Source organism: Magnolia sinica, chromosome 6 (genome assembly GCF_029962835.1).
Source record: "Magnolia sinica isolate HGM2019 chromosome 6, MsV1, whole genome shotgun sequence".
NCBI classification, from domain to species: domain Eukaryota; kingdom Viridiplantae; phylum Streptophyta; class Magnoliopsida; order Magnoliales; family Magnoliaceae; genus Magnolia; species Magnolia sinica.
Window position 1 is genome coordinate 90,209,377 of NC_080578.1, and position 23,234 is coordinate 90,232,610.

The 23,234-nt window shown below is 40.8% G+C and overlaps 1 protein-coding gene and 1 long non-coding RNA gene across 4 annotated transcripts; one reads left to right on the forward strand and one right to left on the reverse strand.

Annotated features, from left to right (window-relative positions):
- Window positions 1-11,208: 11,208 nt before the first annotated feature.
- On the reverse strand, window positions 11,209-22,837 carry LOC131249046 (F-box/kelch-repeat protein OR23). Of its 3 annotated transcripts, XM_058249605.1 has the most exons (3): window positions 21,839-22,837; window positions 18,880-18,939; window positions 12,646-14,708 (listed from the first exon to the last, which is right to left on the reverse strand). In XM_058249605.1, exons 1-3 carry the CDS (start codon window positions 22,783-22,785, stop codon window positions 14,522-14,524), a joined length of 1,194 nt encoding a protein of 397 aa, XP_058105588.1. In that variant the 5' UTR covers window positions 22,786-22,837; the 3' UTR covers window positions 12,646-14,521. The 3 variants fall into 3 exon arrangements, with proteins under 3 accessions (XP_058105587.1, XP_058105588.1, XP_058105589.1); XM_058249604.1 differs by lacking the exons at window positions 12,646-14,708; window positions 18,880-18,939 and adding an exon at window positions 11,209-11,652 and having other exon boundaries at window positions 21,839-22,835; XM_058249606.1 differs by lacking the exon at window positions 18,880-18,939 and having other exon boundaries at window positions 13,723-14,708.
- Window positions 16,674-16,876, forward strand: LOC131249047 (uncharacterized). The gene is made up of 2 exons (XR_009172660.1): window positions 16,674-16,802; window positions 16,837-16,876. It is a non-coding gene; the product is annotated as an uncharacterized LOC131249047 (long non-coding RNA).
- Window positions 22,838-23,234: the final 397 nt, after the last annotated feature.

The following is a 23,234-nucleotide window of genomic DNA, read 5'->3' on the forward strand; positions in this document are numbered from 1 at the left end:
GCATCCGCCTACATTGTTGCTTTTGCAGCAACATGTGCTCCTAGAGAATACATGTTTCCAAACGGATAGAAGAGCATGGGTGCATTCCACCAACATTCCTATGGAGCCCACAATGGATGGTGAGATGTTAAATTTCACAATGATACAGCCACCCAGGCGTCCAACTAGCATATTTTCCCATTGCATATTCACAAAAGCTTCATGGAACATGAACAATGATGGGTCATCCTGGCCATCCGAGACAAGCTAGACTGTTTGGATCAGGAAGTGGCCCGCTGGCGCAGCCAATCTACGGCCAAGAACCAGCCAATAGACAAGATCAACCTATAGCCTGCATTTCTCTGTTAGATCATCGGGATGAGACAGCTGAAAAGCCCACACAGGAGTCATCTAATAGACTCAAGCTTAAAGCAGGCTCAGATTACACAAGCCTAGAGGGAGGCCCATCGCGTGAAATAATCACATTTTTTGGAACGCAAAAATAGTATCTCTGTGCCTCCTAGAAACCATGCTGGGACAGGGAAAGTGCCAATGCTAGAGGAGATTGTATGCCTCTTTATTTCTGGTTGAGGAGATAAAGGTAATGTAGGAAAGAAGTCCTATTGCTTGTTATAGGCTCCTGCAGAGAGCCCCAGATATTAGTTTCTTAATAAAATTCTGAGATTTTCCATTTTCTTACCTCTTATGTAAGTATCAGAAAGGGGTGAAGCCCTTTATCTTCTTGTGGTCCCTCCATTTGAGCCATCTACAAGCCCCCAGTGCGTCTCCACTAGGCGTGATTTGCTAGCCATCACCCTCCACTGCAAGTGTTTTCGGTTCCTATTAATCGAGTTGGCATTAGCTTGTAGTAGAGCAAGCTTCGTTGCTCGAGTAACTCTTTCTTTAAGTAAAGCAAGCATCTACACACCCTTGGTGTGATAATTGTTTTATTTTGCAAAGACGCCTAGGTAGAGGAAGGATGTAACGATCGCTCGACAGGCTGAGAAGAGTGCTAGACTAAGGCAAGTGGAAGAATTCACCCTATGCAACGCACAACGATTGGGCTAATACATGATGATGTGGGTCAGGAATCCGAGGAAGATGAGGCTCCCTCTTGACGTACAATTCTATTAACAAACATCTAAGAGGGGGATGAGAATATCAAACCCTTTCATGACCGCGCTCAAATTGGGACTATTCCACCCACTTATCACCTGGATCATCATAAGAGTTACAAGATTAATGTTGAAATTTGCAAATTCTAGGGTGGACTAAGTTCTGAATAGTTTGTTGATTAGCTCAACACATCGAGCACGTTTTCAAATACAAATAGATTTCCAAAGATAAACAGGTCAAGTTGTGAGTCACCAAACGATGCCAAGGGAAGGCTAAGGTCTTGTCTTGAGCCAAGATTAAGAAATTCCTCTGCAAGACCTTCCTATCATACAACTATATACAAACCACATGTAAACAGCTACACACCCTATATTAAGGAGATCAGACTGTTGATGAATACACTGAAGAATTCAACTAACATGTGGAGCGCAATGATCTCGCCGAGTAGAAGAACATATTCACTGCATGTTATGTTAGTAGGTTCTGACCAAGCATCTGTGATATTCTGCAGTTGGCGATGGTGCCTGAACAACAGGTAATAGTCGTTGAAAGTCAACATAAGACTCTTGCTGCCCAAGTAAGAGCCCAAAGAAGATTGGCTCAAGGGTAACATCTACACCCTGCATGCACTATCGGCAAGGTGTGTAAAATTATCATAGATAGTGGAAGTTGGGAGAATGTGATCTTACATGAAGCTGTTCACAAGCTCCACATCAAGATGGAGAAACCTCTCCATTAGTACAAGCTAACCTGGTAACCAGGGGACGAGTTAAAGGTAACGAAGCAATGCCTTTATCAAAAAAGGTATTTTGATCATGTGTTGCAACGTCCTGCCATCCAGTGTTGGGCCAGCCATGGCAATATGATTGCCACAGTATACATGATGGGTGAATGAAAACATACACCTTCAAAAGGATGATCAAAAGGTGTAATGCTCCGAACTTTGGTGAATGGGTTGTCCAACTTCACAAACTCTAAATCTAGTGACGACAATTTTTTTTTTTCTTTTTTTAATGGTACCCAAACATGACATTGGCAATAATCAAATAACCTGAAACCATATATATAAATGTCCTACATAACACTTTTCCTTCTACCGTAAAAATTATATTCCCCAATATTTCAAAATAATAATACACTGTTGAAAATAGAAAACCAAAAAAAGTTATGCATGCTTGTCTCCACTGACGAATCTTCCCTGTAAGTATAAGAAGAAGCAATGGGATGGACTATGAAAGCCCAGTGTATACTTCTATCATGAGGCATAACATGGCCAAATCAAAGGTATAACACTGCTAGATTAAATTATAGCACAGGTAAGCATGACATATCATGATCAAGTAGCATTTACAATTAAACAGAATAAAGCACAGATAACGATATATAGCAGGTGAATAACTAATCATGTTGTCATCATGTTATAACAAGTGGGGAATATAACCAACACATGGTGTGGTCGGGATAGTAGTGCATGATTTCGCGAGCTATGAAGTCCAACACAAAGTTCTACCCAAGCTAATCCCATACCTAATTTGGATGCCAAGCTTCAATATAGTAAGCCCTTAATCTTAGGTTAGTCTCATACCTAATCAAAATCTTAACCGCTACAGATAAGCACTCGATTGTCTAGCTGCGCATTTACGAATTTGGTTAAACCAACACGAGAGTCGTCACGAAGTATTCATACTGCTCCTCAGGTCCTGTCACCACATCAGGGGAATATGATGGGCCACCTGGCAATACAATATAGTCATCGGGTCCCATCAGCGCACCACGTACTGTGGGTTGTCCGGCCTTTTCGGAATCAATCATGGGCAGAGCACCCCCATATCATCACATAGATGGACTGCCCCAACATTTACATAATGCAACGTATAATCCACTTAAACAACACAATGACCAAATATCATATCATATTATTTCACTTAGCCAACACAAAGGCCCAATATCATATCACATATCTCACTTAGCTAACACGAGGGCCCAATATCATATCACATATTTCACTCAGCCAACACAAGGGCCTAATATCATATCACATATCTCACTTGGCCAACACAAAGACTCAATATCATAAATCAAGTGAAGGGATTAAACTGAACAAAATGACCCAAATTTTGGTACATACATTCTTTATCAAGTATATTACCATTGCATAAAATTTAAAATTAATTAGATATCCAAAGGTGTAGCAAATCAAAGCCATTCAGAAGGGTATCAGTGCTAACCACTGCACTAGATAGCAAACTTGGCCTAAATTGCATAAATCAAATGAAGGGGTTAGACCGATTGGATTAATCCCAAATTTAGTACATGCATTCTCCATCAAGTATAATTTCATCACACAAAATTTGGGCCCCATTGGATATCTATAGACACTATAAATTTGGGTTGTTCAGAAGGGTGTCAGTGCTGATAACTGCATTGGACAACAAACCTGGTCTGAATTGTATAAATCAAATGAATGGGTTAAACTGATCAGATTGACCACGAATTTGGTAAATACGTGTTCCATCAAGTCTAATATTATCACACAATTTGAGATCTATCAGATATAGTTGCGCCCCACAATTTGGTCTGTTTTGAGGGATGTCAGTGATAACCACTACATTAGATAGCAATAATGGTCCAAATTACATAAATCAAACGAATGGGTTAAACAATCAGATTGACTCCAAATTTGGTACATAAATTCTCTATGAATTCTACTATCATCATTCAAAATTTGAGCCCTATAAACACAATCAACATAAAGGAGAACGCATGCACAGAAATGGGTCTCCATGGGATTCAATGATGGATTTCATTCATATGTTTCCTAAAAGGGATTTCATTCCGATATATCCTCAAAGGGATGGCCTAGTTAGATGTGGTTTGGGGCCACCCAAACACCATCATAATCTCATAGTGGGCCCACTTTAACATATCTAAAGAAAAAATAAGAAAATCAAGGGATAGATATAACCACCTTGGGTTGAATGGCTTGGATCTTCCTCTCCCAATGGTGACCCGCCTCATTTCTCTCTCTCTCCTTTTTCTCTCATTTTTTCTCTTACTCTCTAGAATTTTTCTTGTTAGAAATGGTTAACCACATTGGTTAGCCCTTTTTTGTGTAGAGAGATAGCCCTAGGTTAAGGGAGAGGGGTTAGTTTACTTAGGTTAGCTAGTTAGTAGGATATGTTGACATCGCATGGCCATGGCTCATGCATGGGAGAGTGATGTGTCACAAGAAAAAGTGCATGCGGTGTGAGAGGGGTGAGGTGTCACATAGAGAATATGCATGTGGTGTGAGTTGGGTAAGGTGTCATGTGCATGGGATGCATGTGTAATGAGTGGACTATGACATCATGGTGAGGTGTGGGTTAAGTGAGTAGAGAGTATTGATATACTCTACTAAGGCATGAAATGGGCTTTCTATGATAGGCCATGGGCTATAAGCCCAAGCCCTGCATGAGATGTGTGTATGTGTGGGTCTTCGCACAGTTGCATTCTCGGGTTCTTCGTAGCGTATCTCACTAGATCCCTAGCTAGGGCTAAGGGGTGAAATGGGCTACTTTGTGCCTTTAAATGATAGTGCCTTAGTGGTCTGCTAAATAAGGGTTTGCAATGGCCAAATATTTCTTTCCCCTTTTTATGTTTATGAAGTCCCCTGCATGAGATGTGTGTATGTGTGGGTCTCCTGCGCATGGTTAGATGATGGAATCCATTCTAATTCATATATCATTCACCTCTTGAAAACTATATCAAAGGAAGTCTAGTTAAATTTCATGATTTCTGATGCAGGCATAAGATCTCCCTGATCTCTAGAAAAAATAAGAAAATCAAGGGATAGATATAACCACCTTGGGTTGAATGGCTTGGATCTTCCTCTCCCAATGGTGACCCGCCTCATTTCTCTCTCTCTCCTTTTTCTCTCATTTTTTCTCTTACTCTCTAGAATTTTTCTTGTTAGAAATGGTTAACCACATTGGTTAGCCCTTTTTTGTGTAGAGAGATAGCCCTAGGTTAAGGGAGAGGGGTTAGTTTACTTAGGTTAGCTAGTTAGTAGGATATGTTGACATCGCATGGCCATGGCTCATGCATGGGAGAGTGATGTGTCACAAGAAAAAGTGCATGCGGTGTGAGAGGGGTGAGGTGTCTATAGAGAATATGCATGTGGTGTGAGTTGGGTAAGGTGTCATGTGCATGGGATGCATGTGTAATGAGTGGACTATGACATCATGGTGAGGTGTGGGTTAAGTAAGTAGAGAGTATTGATATACTCTACTAAGGCATGAAATGGGCTTTCTATGATAGGCCATGGGCTATAAGCCCAAGCCCTGCATGAGATGTGTGTATGTGTGGGTCTTCGCACAGTTGCATTCTCGGGTTCTTCGTAGCGTATCTCACAAACGAAGTGCCGCACGAATGAATGGATAGAGCATCTACTATTGGGGCGATGTAGCGGTTCTTATGGAGGGAGTTTTGAGGTCTCTATGTTTACGTCACCTGAGTGCGTACTACGCACGGACGGCCTGAGTCCCGCTCAGGGGCTCTAGACGATGTGCACTCATGCTTGGAAGAGATGTGAGATATCGTGGTATTATGACGGGTATGAAAGTTGCCTACGAGCAAGTAACCGAGACAGTTATACAAACGCGTTGCTGGCCATTTAGAAAAATTGAGGTGTTACAGAAGGTGATCTTCTATATAATACAAAAATGATACTCCGATCAAGCCTAAAAAAGTAGTTGGTGACATCATTGTGATGGATGCATGCTATCTTGTGTTAGACTAGCCACGGCAATATGATCGTCACACCATACATGATGGGTGAATGAAAATGTACACCTTCAAAAGGGATGATCAGGATGTCATCTTGTGTCCAATGAAAAAAATACTCCAACCAAGCCCAAGAAGGCAGCCAATGACTTCCTTTAGCATCGGGCTTCTTCAAGAAGCTTAAGAGGCGGGCACTACATATATTGGTAACAAAAGAGCCCAAGGTGTTCGTAAAGTGCTAAGAGAAAAACTGTTGATTAAAGAACATGTGGATATCATACCCAAAGAACTCCTTGGGCTCCTTATTTTGAGAGACATTCAACACCACATCGACTTCCCTAGCGCAATCCTCCCGAATAAAGCCTATTATTGGATGAGCCTAAATGAGTCCAAAGAGCTCAACTATCAAATTCATGAGCTCTTACAGAAATGGTCAATCCATGAAACCGTGAGCTTTTGCAACATTCTCATGCTCCTCACATCTAAAAAAAATGAAACATGGCACATGTGTGTGGACAGTTAGGCCATCAACAAATTTATAATTACATATCGTTTTCTAATTCTCTACCTAATTGATATGCTAGATTAACTATCATGTGCCAAAAGTCTTATCCTAGGCCAACCTCAAAGCAGATACCATCAAATCTACATTCAACTAAGGGATGAGTGGAAGCCCGCCATCAAGATACGAGAATGCTTATATGAGTAGTTGGTGATTCCCTTTGATTTATTTAACGCATCAAGTATATTTATACACGTTATATACCATGTGTTAAAACTATTCATTAGACATTTCGTGGTCGTCTACATTAACTACATTCTCATATATAGTCTGTCACACAATGACTATATCTAACATCTTCGAGTCGTATTTGACAATAAAAAAAAATAGAATTAACTCTGACGGGTACAACTAGCTGTCGGACCGTATATTGTTTCTCGCAGACACCATGACAACAAACAGAGTATAGGTAGATCATCCAAGTCCAAGCAATTCGAGACTAGCGCACTCTGAGGATCATCAATGACATCAAAGGCATTGATGGACTTACTACCTTCTATGATTGCTTCATCAGGTATTTCTGTATCATTGTCGCTCACCGGCTGCTTGAAGAAGAATACATTTACTAGAATGCCTAAGGCACAAGAGAGCTTTAAACACATCAAAGAGAAGCCTTACATAGCCTCAACCTTGTCATGTTAATTTGACAAAGAATTAAATGTTGCGACGCTTCATGAATTGGCACTGAAGTAGTACCTAATCAAGAAAGTAGCTCGCATGCTACAACGAGAAGTTAAAAGGGCCAAAGTTGAGGTACTGTATGTACAACTTCGAGTTCTACATTACAATGCAAACTCTTTACCACTTGCGACAATACCTCATTTAGCAAGAGTTTAATCTCTTCTCGAGCTAGGAGGCATTAAAGTACATCTATGGGCGATACAAGCACAGCATTCGTCATGCGAAGTGGATGTTCTCCTTACAAGAGTATACTTTTATAAAGCACAAAGCTGGGGTGTTGAACCGAGTTGCCAATGCCCTTCATGCACTGTGTATGAACTCGATGATAGGCTAAATAAGAGGTGTTGTATGCATGAAGGTTTTCTCTTTGATGGGACGACACATGCATTCCCTGTGTTTCCTTTCAAGAAAAAATCATATAGGAATTGTATAACGAATGACAATTTGATTGTGACAAGACACTTGTCTTGTTGAATGACAAGTATTGTGGCCGACATGGGATGAGACCTTGCTGATTTGTTACAGTTACGTTTGAATCGTAAGTTACTTAAGCTACTTATGCCATAAGTAGCTTATCTTGGTTTCTACTTATTAAGCGGATAAGTATGTTTGGTTAAAAATGTACTTATCAGCCAAAAAATAGAAAAACATGTTTAGCTTCCAACATCATAAGTGATTATCCATCAAGTCTGTTTGGTCCCCCTCACATCCATCATCCATCATTTGGGGCCAACCTTTGGTGTGGATTGTACATCATGTGGGCCCTACCTTTGATGTGGGTCATCCATCATGCGAGGCCCACCTTGGATGTTGGTCATTCATCATTAGGGCTGACCTTTTATGTGCATTGTTCATTATGTAGGTCCCATATTTGATGTTGGTCATCCATCATGTGGGGCCCACCATCAATGTTATTATCCATCATATGGGGCCCACCTTCAATATCCACCGCCCATCATAAGGGCCCCACCTCTAATGTAGGTCATCCATCATATAGAGCCCACCTTCGATATGGGTCACTCATCATTAATGCCAACCTTTGATGTGAATCGTTCATCATGTGGGACCCACATTGATGTGAATCATTCATCATGTGAGGCCCACCATTATTAATTGCCCATCATGTGGAGCCCAATTTTGATGTGGACTATCCATCATGTGTGCCCCACCTTTAACGTGGGTTGCCCATCATGTGGGGCTCGCCGTGGATGTGGGTCATTCATTATTATAGGCAGACCTTTAATGTGGACCATCCATCATGCAGGTCACCTTAATATGGGCCATCCATCATGTGTGGCCCAACTTCAATGTCCACTGCCCGTCATGTGGAGCCCACCTTTGATGTGAATCGTTTTGAAGTGGGTCATCGATCATATCAACCCGCTTTGGATGTTGGCTTTTTATCATTATAGGCCAACCTTTAATGTGAACCATCCATATATAGGCCTATATTCATATGGGGTCATCCATCGTGTGTGACCCACCTTTTATGTGCACCATTTACCATGTGAGCCCCACCTCTAATGTAGACCATTCACTATATTGGGGTCTCCTTTGATATGGACAGTTAGAGAGGGCCTCTTTATAGATGGACTAAGAGAGAGAGAGAGAGAGAGAGAGAGAGAGAGAGAGAGAGAGAGGTCACAAGTGAAAAAGTTAAAAAAAGAAAATACTTATTAAGATAGCTAACTTTTAGCTAATTACTACCAAACTAACTTAAGTGAAAAAAGTAATTAAATTACTTAACATAAGTTAAAAGGTAACTTATTTGATAGTATCCAAATAAGCCCTAAACAGCATCACATCTGTCGGAAGCTGGACTACGCCCCTTCTAGTTACTGGCACTTCGTGGAAGGATGTTGGATCGTCCACATTCCCAGCGAAAAGCAAATTGGGACCGCTTCTCGAAGACGATGATTTTGTTCACTGTCGCAGGACAATGGATGCTTCCCACATTGCAGACCTATTCTTTAAGGAGAATCATGGGTCCCAAGAATCACACATCCAACCAAGACCCAAAGTTTGTTAGTCACTTCTGTCAATGTTTATGGAAGAAATTGCGTACGAAGCTTAACTTCCGAACACACATCACACACAAACTGATGTGGTGAATAGCATCACGCGAAAACCTCTACGCAACTTGATTAGTTACAAGCCTAAGCAATGGGACCTAGCATTAACCTTGTTCACCTTCAACTGCTCACAAAATTGGACCCCAAAAAAAGTCATTTCAAATCTATCTACAAACGGAGCCTGGATGGTTGGCTTGAATTCATGTTCATCCCACATTACCGGCTAAGTAAGTGCAGAAGCCAAGGATCATGTTGACCAACCCAAAGCTTCATATGAAGAGGTGAAGAAGAAAATTGGAGATAACAATACAAAGTACAAGATTGCCATTGATCGCTGCCATCACCCAGTTGCGTTGAAGAAGATAATTTTGTGTGGGCCATACATACGAAAGATCGGCTCCCTTCAGGAATACAACAAGAATGGGGAATCCAACAAAGCAGAAAATCAGGCCATATGAAATCATTAAGAAGATACACCATAGCATGTTTCATTTGCAATTCTCTGGTCACACCCTTGCAACAAACATCTTGCACTGTACGTAGGTGAATCATTTGGCAAAGATGACACAAGTGTAAACTCAAAAGTCTAAGTTTTCTCCCACCCTAGGAGGATGATGGAGTGATCCTGGCCATCCAAGATAAGCTGGATGACTCTGATCAGGAAGCAGCCCACCACGCAACCAATTCACAGCCAATAGACAAGATCAACATACAGGCCACATTTCTCCGTCAGATCATTGGGATGGAAAGGCAGAAAATCTCAGCACGGGAGTACAAACCATCTGATGATTCAAGCTTAAAGCAGGCTAATATTACAAACCATCTGATGATTCAAGCTTAAGGCAGGCTAATATTGCACAAGCCCATAAGTCCACACATCAAGAGGTGTGCAGATATGAAAATAGTTTTATAGTTTTTACACACCCACAAAACATGTCCGTTCCAAACCAACACTGACTTATGGCTCCCAAAATGATTTTTGTACATTTTACTATGTTTCCCTGATCTCTCTAGTTCTTTCTTTTTACCTATTTTCTTATTGGTCCTTGAGATTAGAAGAGTATTTTGATAGGTGGAAAGTGTTGACTTCCTTATTTCCAACTGCAGAAAAAAGGTCCAATATTGCTTGTTAATAAATTGGCTCTTACAAAGAGCCTTAGGCATTATTTTTCAATAAAATTTCTAAGATTTTCTTACTTCTTTGTGATAATGAGGGGGGAGAGCCTTTGATTTTCCTATTGGTCCCTCCGTTAGGGCCATCTGCAAGTCACCGGTGAGTCTCTGCTTGGTGCTTTTTGCTAGCAGTGTTGTGTATGTTTCCGGTGCTCCAATCAATTGGCATCAAACTATTACCATATTTCTCCATATCAAGCACACTCAAGAGCCCATTTGGACGGACACTCATAAGAGGCAATTTGAGGCCTGTTTTGAGCATTAAGACCTAAACGTCTTGAGCCAAACAGCAGGTTGGATGCACTTCAATAAAATCCCGTCTGATCCCCAACTTGTAAAAGTCTATTATTGGTTTGACAAGGTAGGTTCTGAAAGGCCCACTAGCTGCCACTAGCTATCAGATTGGTTTTCCGCTACTCTTAACGAAAAAGGATATGCATGAAAAGGAGGCCGAAACCCCCATGTGCAGAAGTGAGCCACACAGCGCCTTAGCTGTCTCAAAATGGCATGCAAGTGATCCAGACCATTCATCTTCTCAGACCCACCATTGACAGTTTACCCAAAAAAACCAAAAAGAAAAAAAGAAAAATACACCCCAGCAATCAATCAATCACAGCCCCACACCCTGATCCATAGCTCAAGTAGTAGACAGTGAAAGATACCTCGTTTCAACACGAGGCCATGGTATCCATTCCCTACTGGGGGTGGCTAACAGTGAAGTGTAAACTGACAGCCGGTGTACTAACAAGCTTAAAAAAAAAAAAAAACACCCCAGCAATCAATCAATCACCACCCCCAATTGAAGAATTTTGCCCACTGAACGTTGGACCAGATCCATATATCAAAGTAGAAAGTGCACAGACATTATATGAACAAAATAATATATATATCATCCATGTCCTTATAGATTTTTCACAATTTACAAACCTGGGTAGGAAAGCCATACAGCATAAACACAAGAAATACATCTTTAAATTAATGCATATGTACCACAAAAAAAAAAAGAAAAAAAGAGGAGATATATACCATTACAACTGAATCGAACACATGATGGCCGTATGGAAATCTACACACAGGCTGAGAGGTAGCTTGGTTGTTAGGCATCTCCATGTCTTCTTTTTGGGATTGTACACTTGAATGAACAATGTCATCCTCTCCGCTTGCGGCCTCCGGGCCTTCATGTCAAATCGCAGTGCAAACATCACATAAAGTTCTCCCCCCAAAGCAACAAACCCGCACGAAATGTCCCCCGGGGCCTTTCTTGGTAAGTTTGTTTCTTTCCACCATCGGTTAGTTGTGATATCATATCTGCAACAAAAGTGTTCATGAATACAACATTTCCCATAACAGACAAAATGAATATTAGATAAGCAAACAGTAATATCATGCACTATGCAGCTTCCCAGGGCCTCCTGTGGTGTTTATATGGCATCCAACCACCCATTTGATGTGCCTCATCAGAATGAAAGAAATACCCAAAAATCAAAGTGTTACAAAATTGTGTGTACAGTACTGCAGGAATTTAGAGGTTTTAGGTATAATTTTTAGGTGGTGGCCCATTGAACTGTTGAATCAACCAGATATTTGGGATCAAGGCCCAACAAGAAGGTATACCTGATAGACGGTGTGGATTTCATGCTCGTTAAGTCATTTCTCCCACGTTGGTGAAAGTAACCCTAGTAGGTGCCTAACGCAAGGTTCCCAAGTGTTTTCCCATGACGGAACATTTCGATATGTTTGGTTAACAAACAAAATAATAGATTCCACATAGCAATCATTGCCCTCATCCATAATCAGATTCTCATGCACGGGATGTAAGGGGCCACCATCTCACCAATATGAGATTTTCACTTGCTATTCAAACAAAACCCTAAAAATGGAACCCACGGGAATCCATGTTTTAATAGTACTCTGTGGGATTCATCATTGGATAATTATTACAATTTTTTCTTTTCTTTTCTTTTCACACGAATCAAACAGTCCCTGAATGTTAAGGTGAGTTGATGGAAATTGATGGGTTGCACAGAAAAAACCAAATGCATGCTTCTTGAACAAATTGGCATGCAAAAGCACAAATGTATTGCAAGGCATGTTACTCCATATCTTTCAGAGAAAAATGGTTTCTGGTAGGGGTGCACATCGAACCGGTAGAACCATGGAACCGGACCGGAACCAACCAAACGGTCTGATTTGGTCCGGTTCTAGAGTGCAACGGTTCCAGTTCCGGTTCCGAAAATCAAAGAACCGATTACATCGGTTTGGGGGTATGTAGAACTGAACCGAACCGTGAACCGATCCGTGGATCCGAACCGCGGAACCGAACCAAGAACCTTTTGATTGTTTCCATATTTGACTCATGATTTATGGTTTACAATGCACCATTTAATTGTTTTCATAAATGTATTTTTACACACCTTATACAATATCTAAACCATTCATCAAATGGATCACAACACGAATGGACATGAGCTAGATTATAAAATAAAACATGCAATTGGGCTGGATTATAAAAAGCCTAGAACCGTGGAACCGAACTGGTTTTAACGATTTGGTTCCGGTTCGGTTCTAGGGTGCTAACGGTCCAGTTCCGGTTCCGAATATCCTAGAACCGTTAGGAACAGTTCGGTTCCAGTTTCACCCCAGAACCGGACCGAACCGAACCGACCTATGTGCACCCCTAGTTTCTGGAAGTATACCCCCAAAATCATTGAATATGACCAGAGCAAAATGCCATGCAGTGCAAAAACAATAAGGGAAGTTTTTGCTTAATTCAGTTCTAGTCATTAAAAAGACCCAGTCAAAAATTCAGCCACAGAAACAGAAACGCCAAAATATCAAAGAATGAGAAGTATGGGTTTAAAATGGTTTCGACTCAAAGACGGAGTGGGAAAACGGCTGTATATGCACACGTGTGTGTGCGTGTGTATTATATGTATAAACTAGATTAAAACATAAAACTTCAATTAAAATGGTTAGAATCTCTACATGCACTAGTGACCACGAATTGAAATATCCGTATTGTACATATCAGCCAATACGGCCTTATTTTATCCGTATTGACTTGATACAAATACGCATTACGAGGAAGTACAACCCAGGAGAAAAAACTTGGTAATATCTCCCTATGTCAACTGATACAGCCATAAACATCTCATATTTTTGTTCTTTTCTTTCTTTTTTATACAATTCCTCTCATTTTTCCTCTTATTTTTTCATTTCAATTGTAGATGAAGCTTAAAAGTTATTTTCAACTAGATCTAGGCCTATTTTAGGGATCAAAACAAAAGATTCGAGTGGGATTCAAACAATCAAAGCAGAATGAACCATTATGGGGAAAATTAGAAAAAAGTGTAAACCATCTCTTTTTTTCCTTTATTGTTTTCATCTTCTTTTTGTTGTGTTTCATTGTAATGGACCCTAATTCACCTAATCATGATTGATTTATGTTCATTTAGGGTCCATTTGATTGATTTTCAACAGGTCAACCTGACAAATGTCTAGCATTAAGTACACATTCAAAACACACAAAAACAAGAAACAAAGAAGAAGAAGAAGAAGAAGAAAGATTCTTGAATATCTCACCTTTTTTACTGCAATTTTTTGGCTTAAAAATTTTTCAACAAATATGGGGCCAATACCGATATGCAATACTCAGATCACATTGGTTTTTGGCCAGGCCGATACACCCGCCGGATACTCATACTCAGAACCAAGGTAGTAATGTCTATAGGTAAACAAGCAGTGGGCTATTATCATTCTTCTTCGTTTTTCAAGGTAAGAGGTTACCAGCCAAAAAAGGTGCAAAGCCTAATAACAATCAACTGGCCAAAGGGCCCAAAACAAGAGAAGGCAAGGCACAAAGCTAATGAGCCCAATTATCATTCTTTTAACCCTCCGAATACTTCCTTTTCAAGCTACTTAGATATGTTTCCACTAAAATTTTCCACCTTCTACTCAATTCAATCAAATAGGTGGTGGTTGTTGGAGTCATGAAGAATCAGTTGATCATTTATTTATACACAGTCATTTCGCAAGGGAACTATGGATCAGCGTGCTAGATCACTTTGGAGTTAGCTGGGTGATGCCGGAGTCTATCACCAATCTCTTTGTCCAATGGCATGTTGGCAGGTTGGTTGCAGCATCTAGGAGGAGATGGAGATTCTTCCTTTTGGCTAGTCTATGGGCGTTGTCGGCTGAAAGAAACAGCAGGTGTTTTCAAAACTTGAGTGGCACTGCCAGGCGTGTTTTTCTTAAGTCGCTTGCGAATGTTGTTGAGTGGGATGGGGTGATGCTTTTGTAATATCTCCTGTTTTTTTCTTTTGTTGTATTTTTTCAGTTTAGCCGCTTCTAATAGAGTAGTCATCCTTCAAAAATTTAAAAAGTCAAATAGGTGGTGAACAAAAACAGCAATGGGGTGGCTCTTTTTTTCTTTTTCTTTTTTTTGAGATGGGCCACGGGTTAGTTCAGTACCAGATTTTGAACTGGCTTTTTTTGATTTTTTTTTTTTTTAATGTTTTCTTTTTAAAGATAAACATTTAATTTGGTTTTCCCAAAAAAAAAAAAAACAAAGAATCTTTTTTGCATACCTACTCAAATAGGAATATTAAACATTGAAGCAATTACATGAGCTCTTTCCAAAAATGAGTTTAAAACAAAGTTTTGCTAACTGTGATTGGACACCTAGGTGACTTCATTTTGAAGTCACCGTGCATCTGATCATCAAAGACTTATCCCGACTAATTGGGGTCGGCTATATGAATCCTTTTCCACCATTACTCTATCAAGGACCATAACTTCAAGTAGACCATAGGTCATCAAGTCTTTTATTACTACCTCCACCCACGTCCTTTTGGGCCTTCCCTTTGCCCTTTTAGAACCTTCCACTTATATGAACCCACTCCTAATCAGCGCAATTCTTAGTCTCCGTTGCACATGACCAAACCATCTAAGTCTACTTGCCCTCATCTTGTTGCATGCTGATGCTACTGCTAAATTCCCTCGAATGCATTCATTTCTAATTCCATCCTTGTCTTGCCACTCATCCATTTCAATATCCACATTTCAGCTACACTCATCCTGTGGATATATTATTCCTTAACTGCCCAACATTATGTCCCATAAAGTTTGCTCGTCTTATAGCCATCCTATAAAATTTCCCTTTCAGTTTGAGATTTTGAGTGGGACGCGACAATCGCATAAAATTCCAGAGGCACATCTCTATTTCTTCCACCCTGCTTGAATTCTATGGGCAACATCCTACTCAATCTCTCCACTTTCATAAATTGTCAACCCAAGATATCTAAAGTGGTCATTTTGGGAAATTTCTTGGTCAACAATCATCACAAATTCCTTGTTCACATTCCTATGGGTACTAAAATTGCACCCTATATACTTCGAGTCTGATTAAATTTTAAATCCTTTAAATTCTAAAGCACCTCTCCATAAATCTAGCTTTGTATTTAGGCACTCCCTCACCTTGTCAATCAAAACTATGTCATTTGCAAACAATATACACCAAAAGATCTCTTCTTGCAAATGGTTCATTAACTAGTCCATAACCAATGTGAAAAGGTACAGTCTCAAATCTCAATGTTAATACCTCATGCAAGCCTACAGTAAGTGGGAACTCACTTGTCCCTCCACTAGTAGTCCCCACATTTGTTATTGCTCCCTCATACATATCCTTAATCATGTCAATATATCCTCTTAGAACTCCTTGCTCTCCCAACACCCACCAGATTAACTCTCTAAGGACCTTATCATAAGCTTTCTCTACATCAATAAAGACCATATGGAGATCCTTCCTCCTCTCCTTATATTTCTCCATCAATTGTGTACATAGGAAAATAGCTTCAACAGTAGACCTCACTGAGATGAAACCAAACTAATTTTCTAATACATTCGCCCCATGCCTTAATCTTTGCTCAGTCACTCTTTCCTAAAGTTTCATAGTATGGCTCACAAGTTTAAACTCACAATAGTGACTGTAATAATGTATGTCTCCTTTATACTTATAAATAGGTATTGTGGTACTTTTCCTCCATTCATCTGGCATTTTCTTCAATCTTAAAATCTTGTTGAACAATTTTGTCAACCAAAATAATCCAATATCTCACATATACTTCCAAACCTCTATTGGTATATACCATCCGGTCCAAGGGCCTTACCTATTTTCATCTTTCTAAAATCTTCTTTCATTTTAGATATCCTAATCCTATGAAAGTATCTATAGACTTCGACGTTATTGAGTTTATGGTTCTTTCCATCTCTATCTCTCAGAGTGATTGTCATTTAACAAGTTTGAAAATAGCTTCTCTACCTTTCACTGATCTCATTGTCCTTAACAACTCTCTGGTCACCGCTCTTAAAGCATGTAATATGACCTAGGTCCCTACTCTTTGTCTCTCTCATTTTATCAAGTTTGAAGGCATCTTTCTTTTTTTTCCTTTTTTGTAAGAGTGAACAATATCATTTTTTATTTTTTTGTAAGAGTGAACAATATCATTTATTAAGAAGCCGTTGAAAATACAGCCTAACAACCATCGCTACAATCAGCCGTATAGGATCCAAATCCACAAGAAGATTATGGATCCAGATCCTTCACAATCCAAACATAGAGACCACAAAATCTACATTTACATCTAGATTCCCGACCACCCACTGTAAGACCTCCCTCTTAGATTCCCTCATTATTTGATCCCATTGACTTCGTTTGTTGAAGACATCTTTCTCACCTTCTCTTATCCCCAACATATTGTAAAGATCATCACAAGCCCTTAGCCTCACTTAGCTTCTTTTTTTTTTCTTTTTTTTTTTGGGTGGGGTGGGGGGGGGAAGCATTTTTATATTGATCATAATTTCATTTTGTAGTCTCTTGCCAAGTTTTGAAACATACATGTTTCTCGTTAATAGCTTTTCATACATCACCATTCCACCACCGTTTCCTTGTATGATTGGCTTTCCCCTCTAGATACTCCTAAAACATCTTTTGCCACTTTCTTTATACACTCAACTATCTCCTTCCACATAACGTTTACTTCTTCTTTAACATTCTTCCACTTTCCTTCTTCCATCAATTTATTTCCGAATAACATTGTTTTCTCTCCTTTTAAATTGCAACTAGTTCTTGGACACCAATTAATTCCATTCCCTTTCTTCCATCTCTTAATGTAAATGTCCATAACCATTAACCTATGTTGCATGGTCAAACTCTCTCTAAGTATCACCTTACAATCTTTACATATTCATCATTATGTCTTCTTCCTAAGTAGAAAGAAATCTATTTGGCTTGAATATGATCCACTTTTGAAAGTTATAAAATGTTCATCTCTCTTCTAAAAGTATGTGTTTGCATGAACTAGATTATATGCCATAGTGAAATTGAGGACAGCTTCCACCATTCTCCCAAAACCATACCGTCCATGTACCCTCTCATATCCTCTACTTTCTTTTCTTGCATGACCATGTAAGTCTCCTCCTACAAATATCCTCTCTCCGTTCGGAATTTCTTGCAATGGTCCATCCATATCCTCCCAAAATTGTTTCTTGATTCTATCCTCTAACCTAGCGCATATGCACTAATAATATTGATTATTTCATTTTCCTAACACAAGTTTCATTAATAAAATCTTGTCACTTACTCTCTAAACATCTACGACTTTATCCTTTAAATCTTGCTCTACCACTATCCCTACACAATTTTTATTATTGTCCTTTCCCATATACCAAAGTTTATATCAATTTCATATGGCAAGGCAAATCCTATTCTCTTGGACTGGCTTTGTTACCCGCACCGTCAAAAATGGTGTGGGAACCCTTCCCTACTTCTCACAACAACTGCATTTGTTGAGGTGAATCGCTTCTAGGGGAAGCCCTAGCCAACCCTTACCCATTACTCACGACACCCGGGTTCTAATATAGCGCGGTGCTTACAAGGAAAACCCTAGCATTTGTTTGGAATGTCATATTATTTTGATCCATGTTGGAAGTTTTGGCATAAGTTTGACACTAGCTGCCAACCTAAAGCAACCTCCTCCTTTATCCGGGCTGCAGACCAGCAATGAGAACATAAAACTCCCATAGGCACAATGTAATAGACTATTATATAGGTAGATTACAATCAAGCATTATCTAATAGTATATTGTGTAGGTTGATTACAATCAACAAGTTTCACCAAGCATTTGATGCAATACAGAATTCAGAAACTAAATGCAGGCTACCAATTCTCCGCATTATGCCCCAAACTAGTAATTCCATACATTTCGAGTAGTAGAATCATATGAAATGTTAATTTGCAGTTAAAGCAAAATGATCACCCCCATTCACCAATGTACCACGAAGTGTACCTTATTATTACCAGACAGCCATATTGTTAGGTAGAAACAAATAATTGTTAGAGACAAACGATTTTCCATATACAAAAGAGCCCAGAAATGGTAATGGGTAAAATCAGAAAGCTGCAGTTTTTCAAAAGCTTTTGAAACACCTCAAAGATATACTAGGAAGGAGCACACAGGAGGTAGCCAATTGAGAACCTAGATCCACACATAAAAGCCGGTCCACACCCATCAATGAAACTTCTTGTAGCATGCAGCCTGAGCACATTTTGCACAAGGCACAAGAACGATTAGATTGTAATAATGACTTTGTTCCGTCATTTAAAAAAAAAAACAAAAAGACTGTTGGCGTTACTGCAATGAGTAGTTTGGTGTGATTACAAAATAAGGAGGGTATTTGGTTTGAAAATAGGAGAATCAAATATGGAGGTGAAAATAGGAGGGAAACGAGTGGTATTTGAGACCTAATTATAATATTATGCCTAAAGCTTCGGGCTTCAAGGATAGGGAGCAGGCCTAGATGGACTTTTAAGGTTTGAAAATCAGCCTAACTGGGTCCTACAGTTGAAGAATTGGCCTAAATTAATCATGAGGTGGGGGAATGGACCTAGGGCCTTAAGACTAGGTGTTAACTCATAATCAATTAAAACAAGAAGAGAACAACCTTAAGAATTGGAGAGAGAGAGAGAGAGAGGTGTTGACCTCCCTTGAAAATATTTTAAATAAAAAGACAACAATAATATATATATAGGGAAAGGTACTATGCGCTCGACCTCACAAGACCGTCCCATGAGGTCGAGTTGTGTGGGCCCCACCGTGATGCGTTTCGAACATCTACCCCATCAGTCAGATGCACCATTCCATCGTGGGCCTAGGTCTCAAAAATCAAGTCAATCCGTGACTTGTGTGGGCCACACCACATACAGAAGTGGGGAGGGGCCGTGCACCATTAAAACATTCATAATCATTTTTTGTGCCCACCGAGATGTGGTTTGCAAATCCAGCCCATCCATTTTGTGTGTCCCACTTGGATGAGGGTTCAGACCAAGTTTCAGCAGCATTCAAAACTCAAGTGGGCCCCACCAAGTGATTTTATATGTTTTTGGCATGTCTTCACATGATTTTAGATGGTATGGCCCACCTGAGTTCCGTATACGGCTGATTTTTGGGATATCCCATAATTTAGAGGGGACCCATCAAATGCACGGTGTTGATGGTTGACACGCATCACGGTGGGGCCCACACAGCTCGACCTCACGGGAGCTTATCGTGAGGTCGAGCGCATAGTACCTTTTCCCATATATATATCCTATGGGTCACAACAACCTAATTTCACATATGGAAAAGAGCAAATTCCCACATTCCTGCATCACCAAAAGATGCCCACTTAATAGTACTGTGAGAATCAACCTCAATGACAAGATTCCAATGGAAGGGAGCTCACATAGCCCTCCTAAGTGCCAAAATACCACCTCCTTGGACCCACTTTGCCATAAGACCCTCTAAAAAAAAAAAAAAACACCATCTAAAGCTAACCTCTATCATTTCCGAGCACCTCCACACAAGTTCCAAGATAACACCCATCACAGTTGAGCTTCGAATGCCCCAGAGGTAGTGTTGTGAACACGTTGGACTCAGGTCAGGTCGTGATTTACCAATACTGAGACCAGCCTAACCGCCTGGGGGGGGATATAAGGTTCCATACCCAAATTTCCATACCCAAATCTAGCCAGTACTTGTCAGGTCTTAAGACCTTGGCTTCAGGTCAGGCTCAAGCTGGGCCCAAGTTAGGTTCAGGTTGTATAACAATTGACCCAATGGACGGATTCAATCCCGCATGTCTGTTGCATGTCGACACACAGGTAGCATGTAGATAAGTTGTATCATACATGCACATGGGCTTAGCAAACTCACAAAATGTTTAGATCAATTAATATTTAATATTACTAAAGGAATTTACAGGCACCTAGGTACGCACCCAAACTACCCAGTTTTTACCTGGTCCAAGATGGTCGATCCAAACCCAACCCGATTTTTTTAATGGGTTGAGAAATTGGATTAGAACCCATTTAATTCGATCTTGTACCCCATGTACCCACGGATCCAGGTACATGCCACACCCGGAGTTAATGTCTTCCAAGTTCCACCTCATGATGCCGAAAAACCTTTTCTTACCACCGAGAATCTGCCACCCTTCAGTCATCAAGAAGATTAACACTGGGAATTCCTTGCATCTCTAGCCTAGCCAACCCCCATTTTCTAACACGCGTGACAATTATTCTTTTGATGGTTTCCACAGAGGTTGCCTTGCTGTTGAAGATTCTGCTCTCTTTCCACAAGCCCTATAGAACATTGCTAACGGAAAAGAAGGTTCCACCATCCAACTTCTAATAGATACCCCATGCCCATGATACCACAAAAAGAATGAATAGAAGGCTCCATACAGCCCCAGCAAGTTGAAATGAATATAGGCAAAAAAGACAGTGCAACCAGACAAGCTCTTTTTTCTTTACTTTTCCTTTCTTTTCGTTTTTTTTTTTTTTTTTTTTTCCCGATTTTTGTGTGTGAAGGAAACTAAACAGGTCTCCACCTCGTCAGACAAGCTGGCGGAGAAAGTGTAGCATGTGTGTGAGTGATCCAGGGTTCAATCCCTGGTAATGTTACCTTTCAAAAAAATAAAAACAAAAGCAACTAGACAGCAAAGCATTATCAAAAGGCGGGCAAGCAAAAGGAGTGAAGGATGATTGGTTTGCAATTGAAAAGATCATCCAGTTTGAATTGGCATATGGCATGGACACAACACCATCCTAAGGTACTGACATGCATGTATTCCATCTAAATGGCCCGGTAAATGTATCATGCCAAACATAGAGGACCAAGGGTTGGAACTCCGATGAAGTTCTAGACCAACCCAATACAAACAGCAAAAGATCGTGAAATGACTACCCATATCGATTCATAACACCCAATGACAATTACAAATTTTAAGCATAACCCATTTTTCCAACGATTACCTTAGAAAACCCCAAAAGAGAATCACGTTCTAAATTCCCCAAAACCCATCTACAAGTAACAATATAATTAAGTTGATGCTGAAAATACACTTGCAAAAAACAATAAAAATATATTAACAAGAAAGATAAGTAATGAAATTTACTTGAAAATGGTGGAACCATCCAGCATGAAAATCCAGGGCATTTCCCCAACAACCCGATCAACCAAGACAACTGTCCCAAGCCTCCTGCTCCCCTCTCCATCCACCCACATATCCCCGATCTCCCTCCACTTACCAGTCTTCAAATTCAACGCCACCGCATCCCGATAATGCTCATCCACCGGAAACACCCCCGAGACCATCCGACAAGCCCCGTATCCGCCCATGACCCAGAACTCCTCCCCGACCAGGAACCCAACACATCCGGCCCGATTCATCGGCAGCCCTTCCTCCTGGATCCACTCGTCCTTCTCAATGTCATAGCGTTCCACAGACCTCAACCGGGTCCCTGCAGCCCTGAAGAGGGTGTGGCGGGACCCACCACCAGCAACAACAATGGAATTGGAAGTAGGATCCGCAGCGCAGGCAAAGCTGCCACGGGGGGAGAGCATGGAAGGCAGACGAGCCCAGGAGGAGAAGGGAGAGGAGGAGGGGAGATCAAGGCGGTAGACGGAGGAGGACGGGCGGGGGCGGTCGATGGGGAAGGAGCGGGCGTCGAAGAGGGATCCACCAAGGACGTAGAGGTGGGGCCCAAGGGAGACGGAGAGGAAGTTGCAGAGACCGTAGCGGTGGGGGCTACAGGGGAGGAGCGGAAGCGGGGTCCACGTCAGGCGGGAGGGGTCGAAGAGGTAGGGAGGGGTGATTGAAGGGTCTTCAGGGAATATGCAGAGGAGAGTAGGGTGGTGGGGCCCATGAGTCCTGATCGAACGGTGGACGAGGAAGGGCTGGTGGGAAGAGAGGAAGGACTGCCAGGATTTGGAGGTGGATTTGAGGCGGGCGTGGTGGGAGAATGGGATTAGAGAGAGTATGAGAGAGGAGATGTCGTTTGGGAGGCCTGGAATTAGGGTTAGGGTTTCGGTTGCAGATGATGAGGAGGAAGAAGATGACATTTTAGGGACTATTTTTGATGGAGAGGCCCAGAACAGAGATAAAAGGGCAGGTAGTGATGTAAGGATTTATCGTAGTTCGTTTTGTCTCCGTCGCGACTGACAATCCATCGTTCATCGCCACCCACTACGACCCACATTCTGAGATGGACCGATAATTTGAACCGTCCATATTTTCATTGCTAACATTCATAAGCTATTTTTTTATGATCTTGATTCAGTGAGCATCCTCACCTTTTATTTTTGGAGTTGAATGCGAGCGATTGGAAATTTTTGTTTTCATTGTTCTAAATTCATACAGAGATTGTGATGGTCACAACTAATTTTTCAGCGTAATTTTATTGCATTCCCTCTTATAGAATAGATTCCAGAAGATGGACGGTTCCGATCTTTAGCATGTGGGTCCCAGTGGCGGAGACACACGTGAGGGTTGACAGATGACGCGCCTTTGT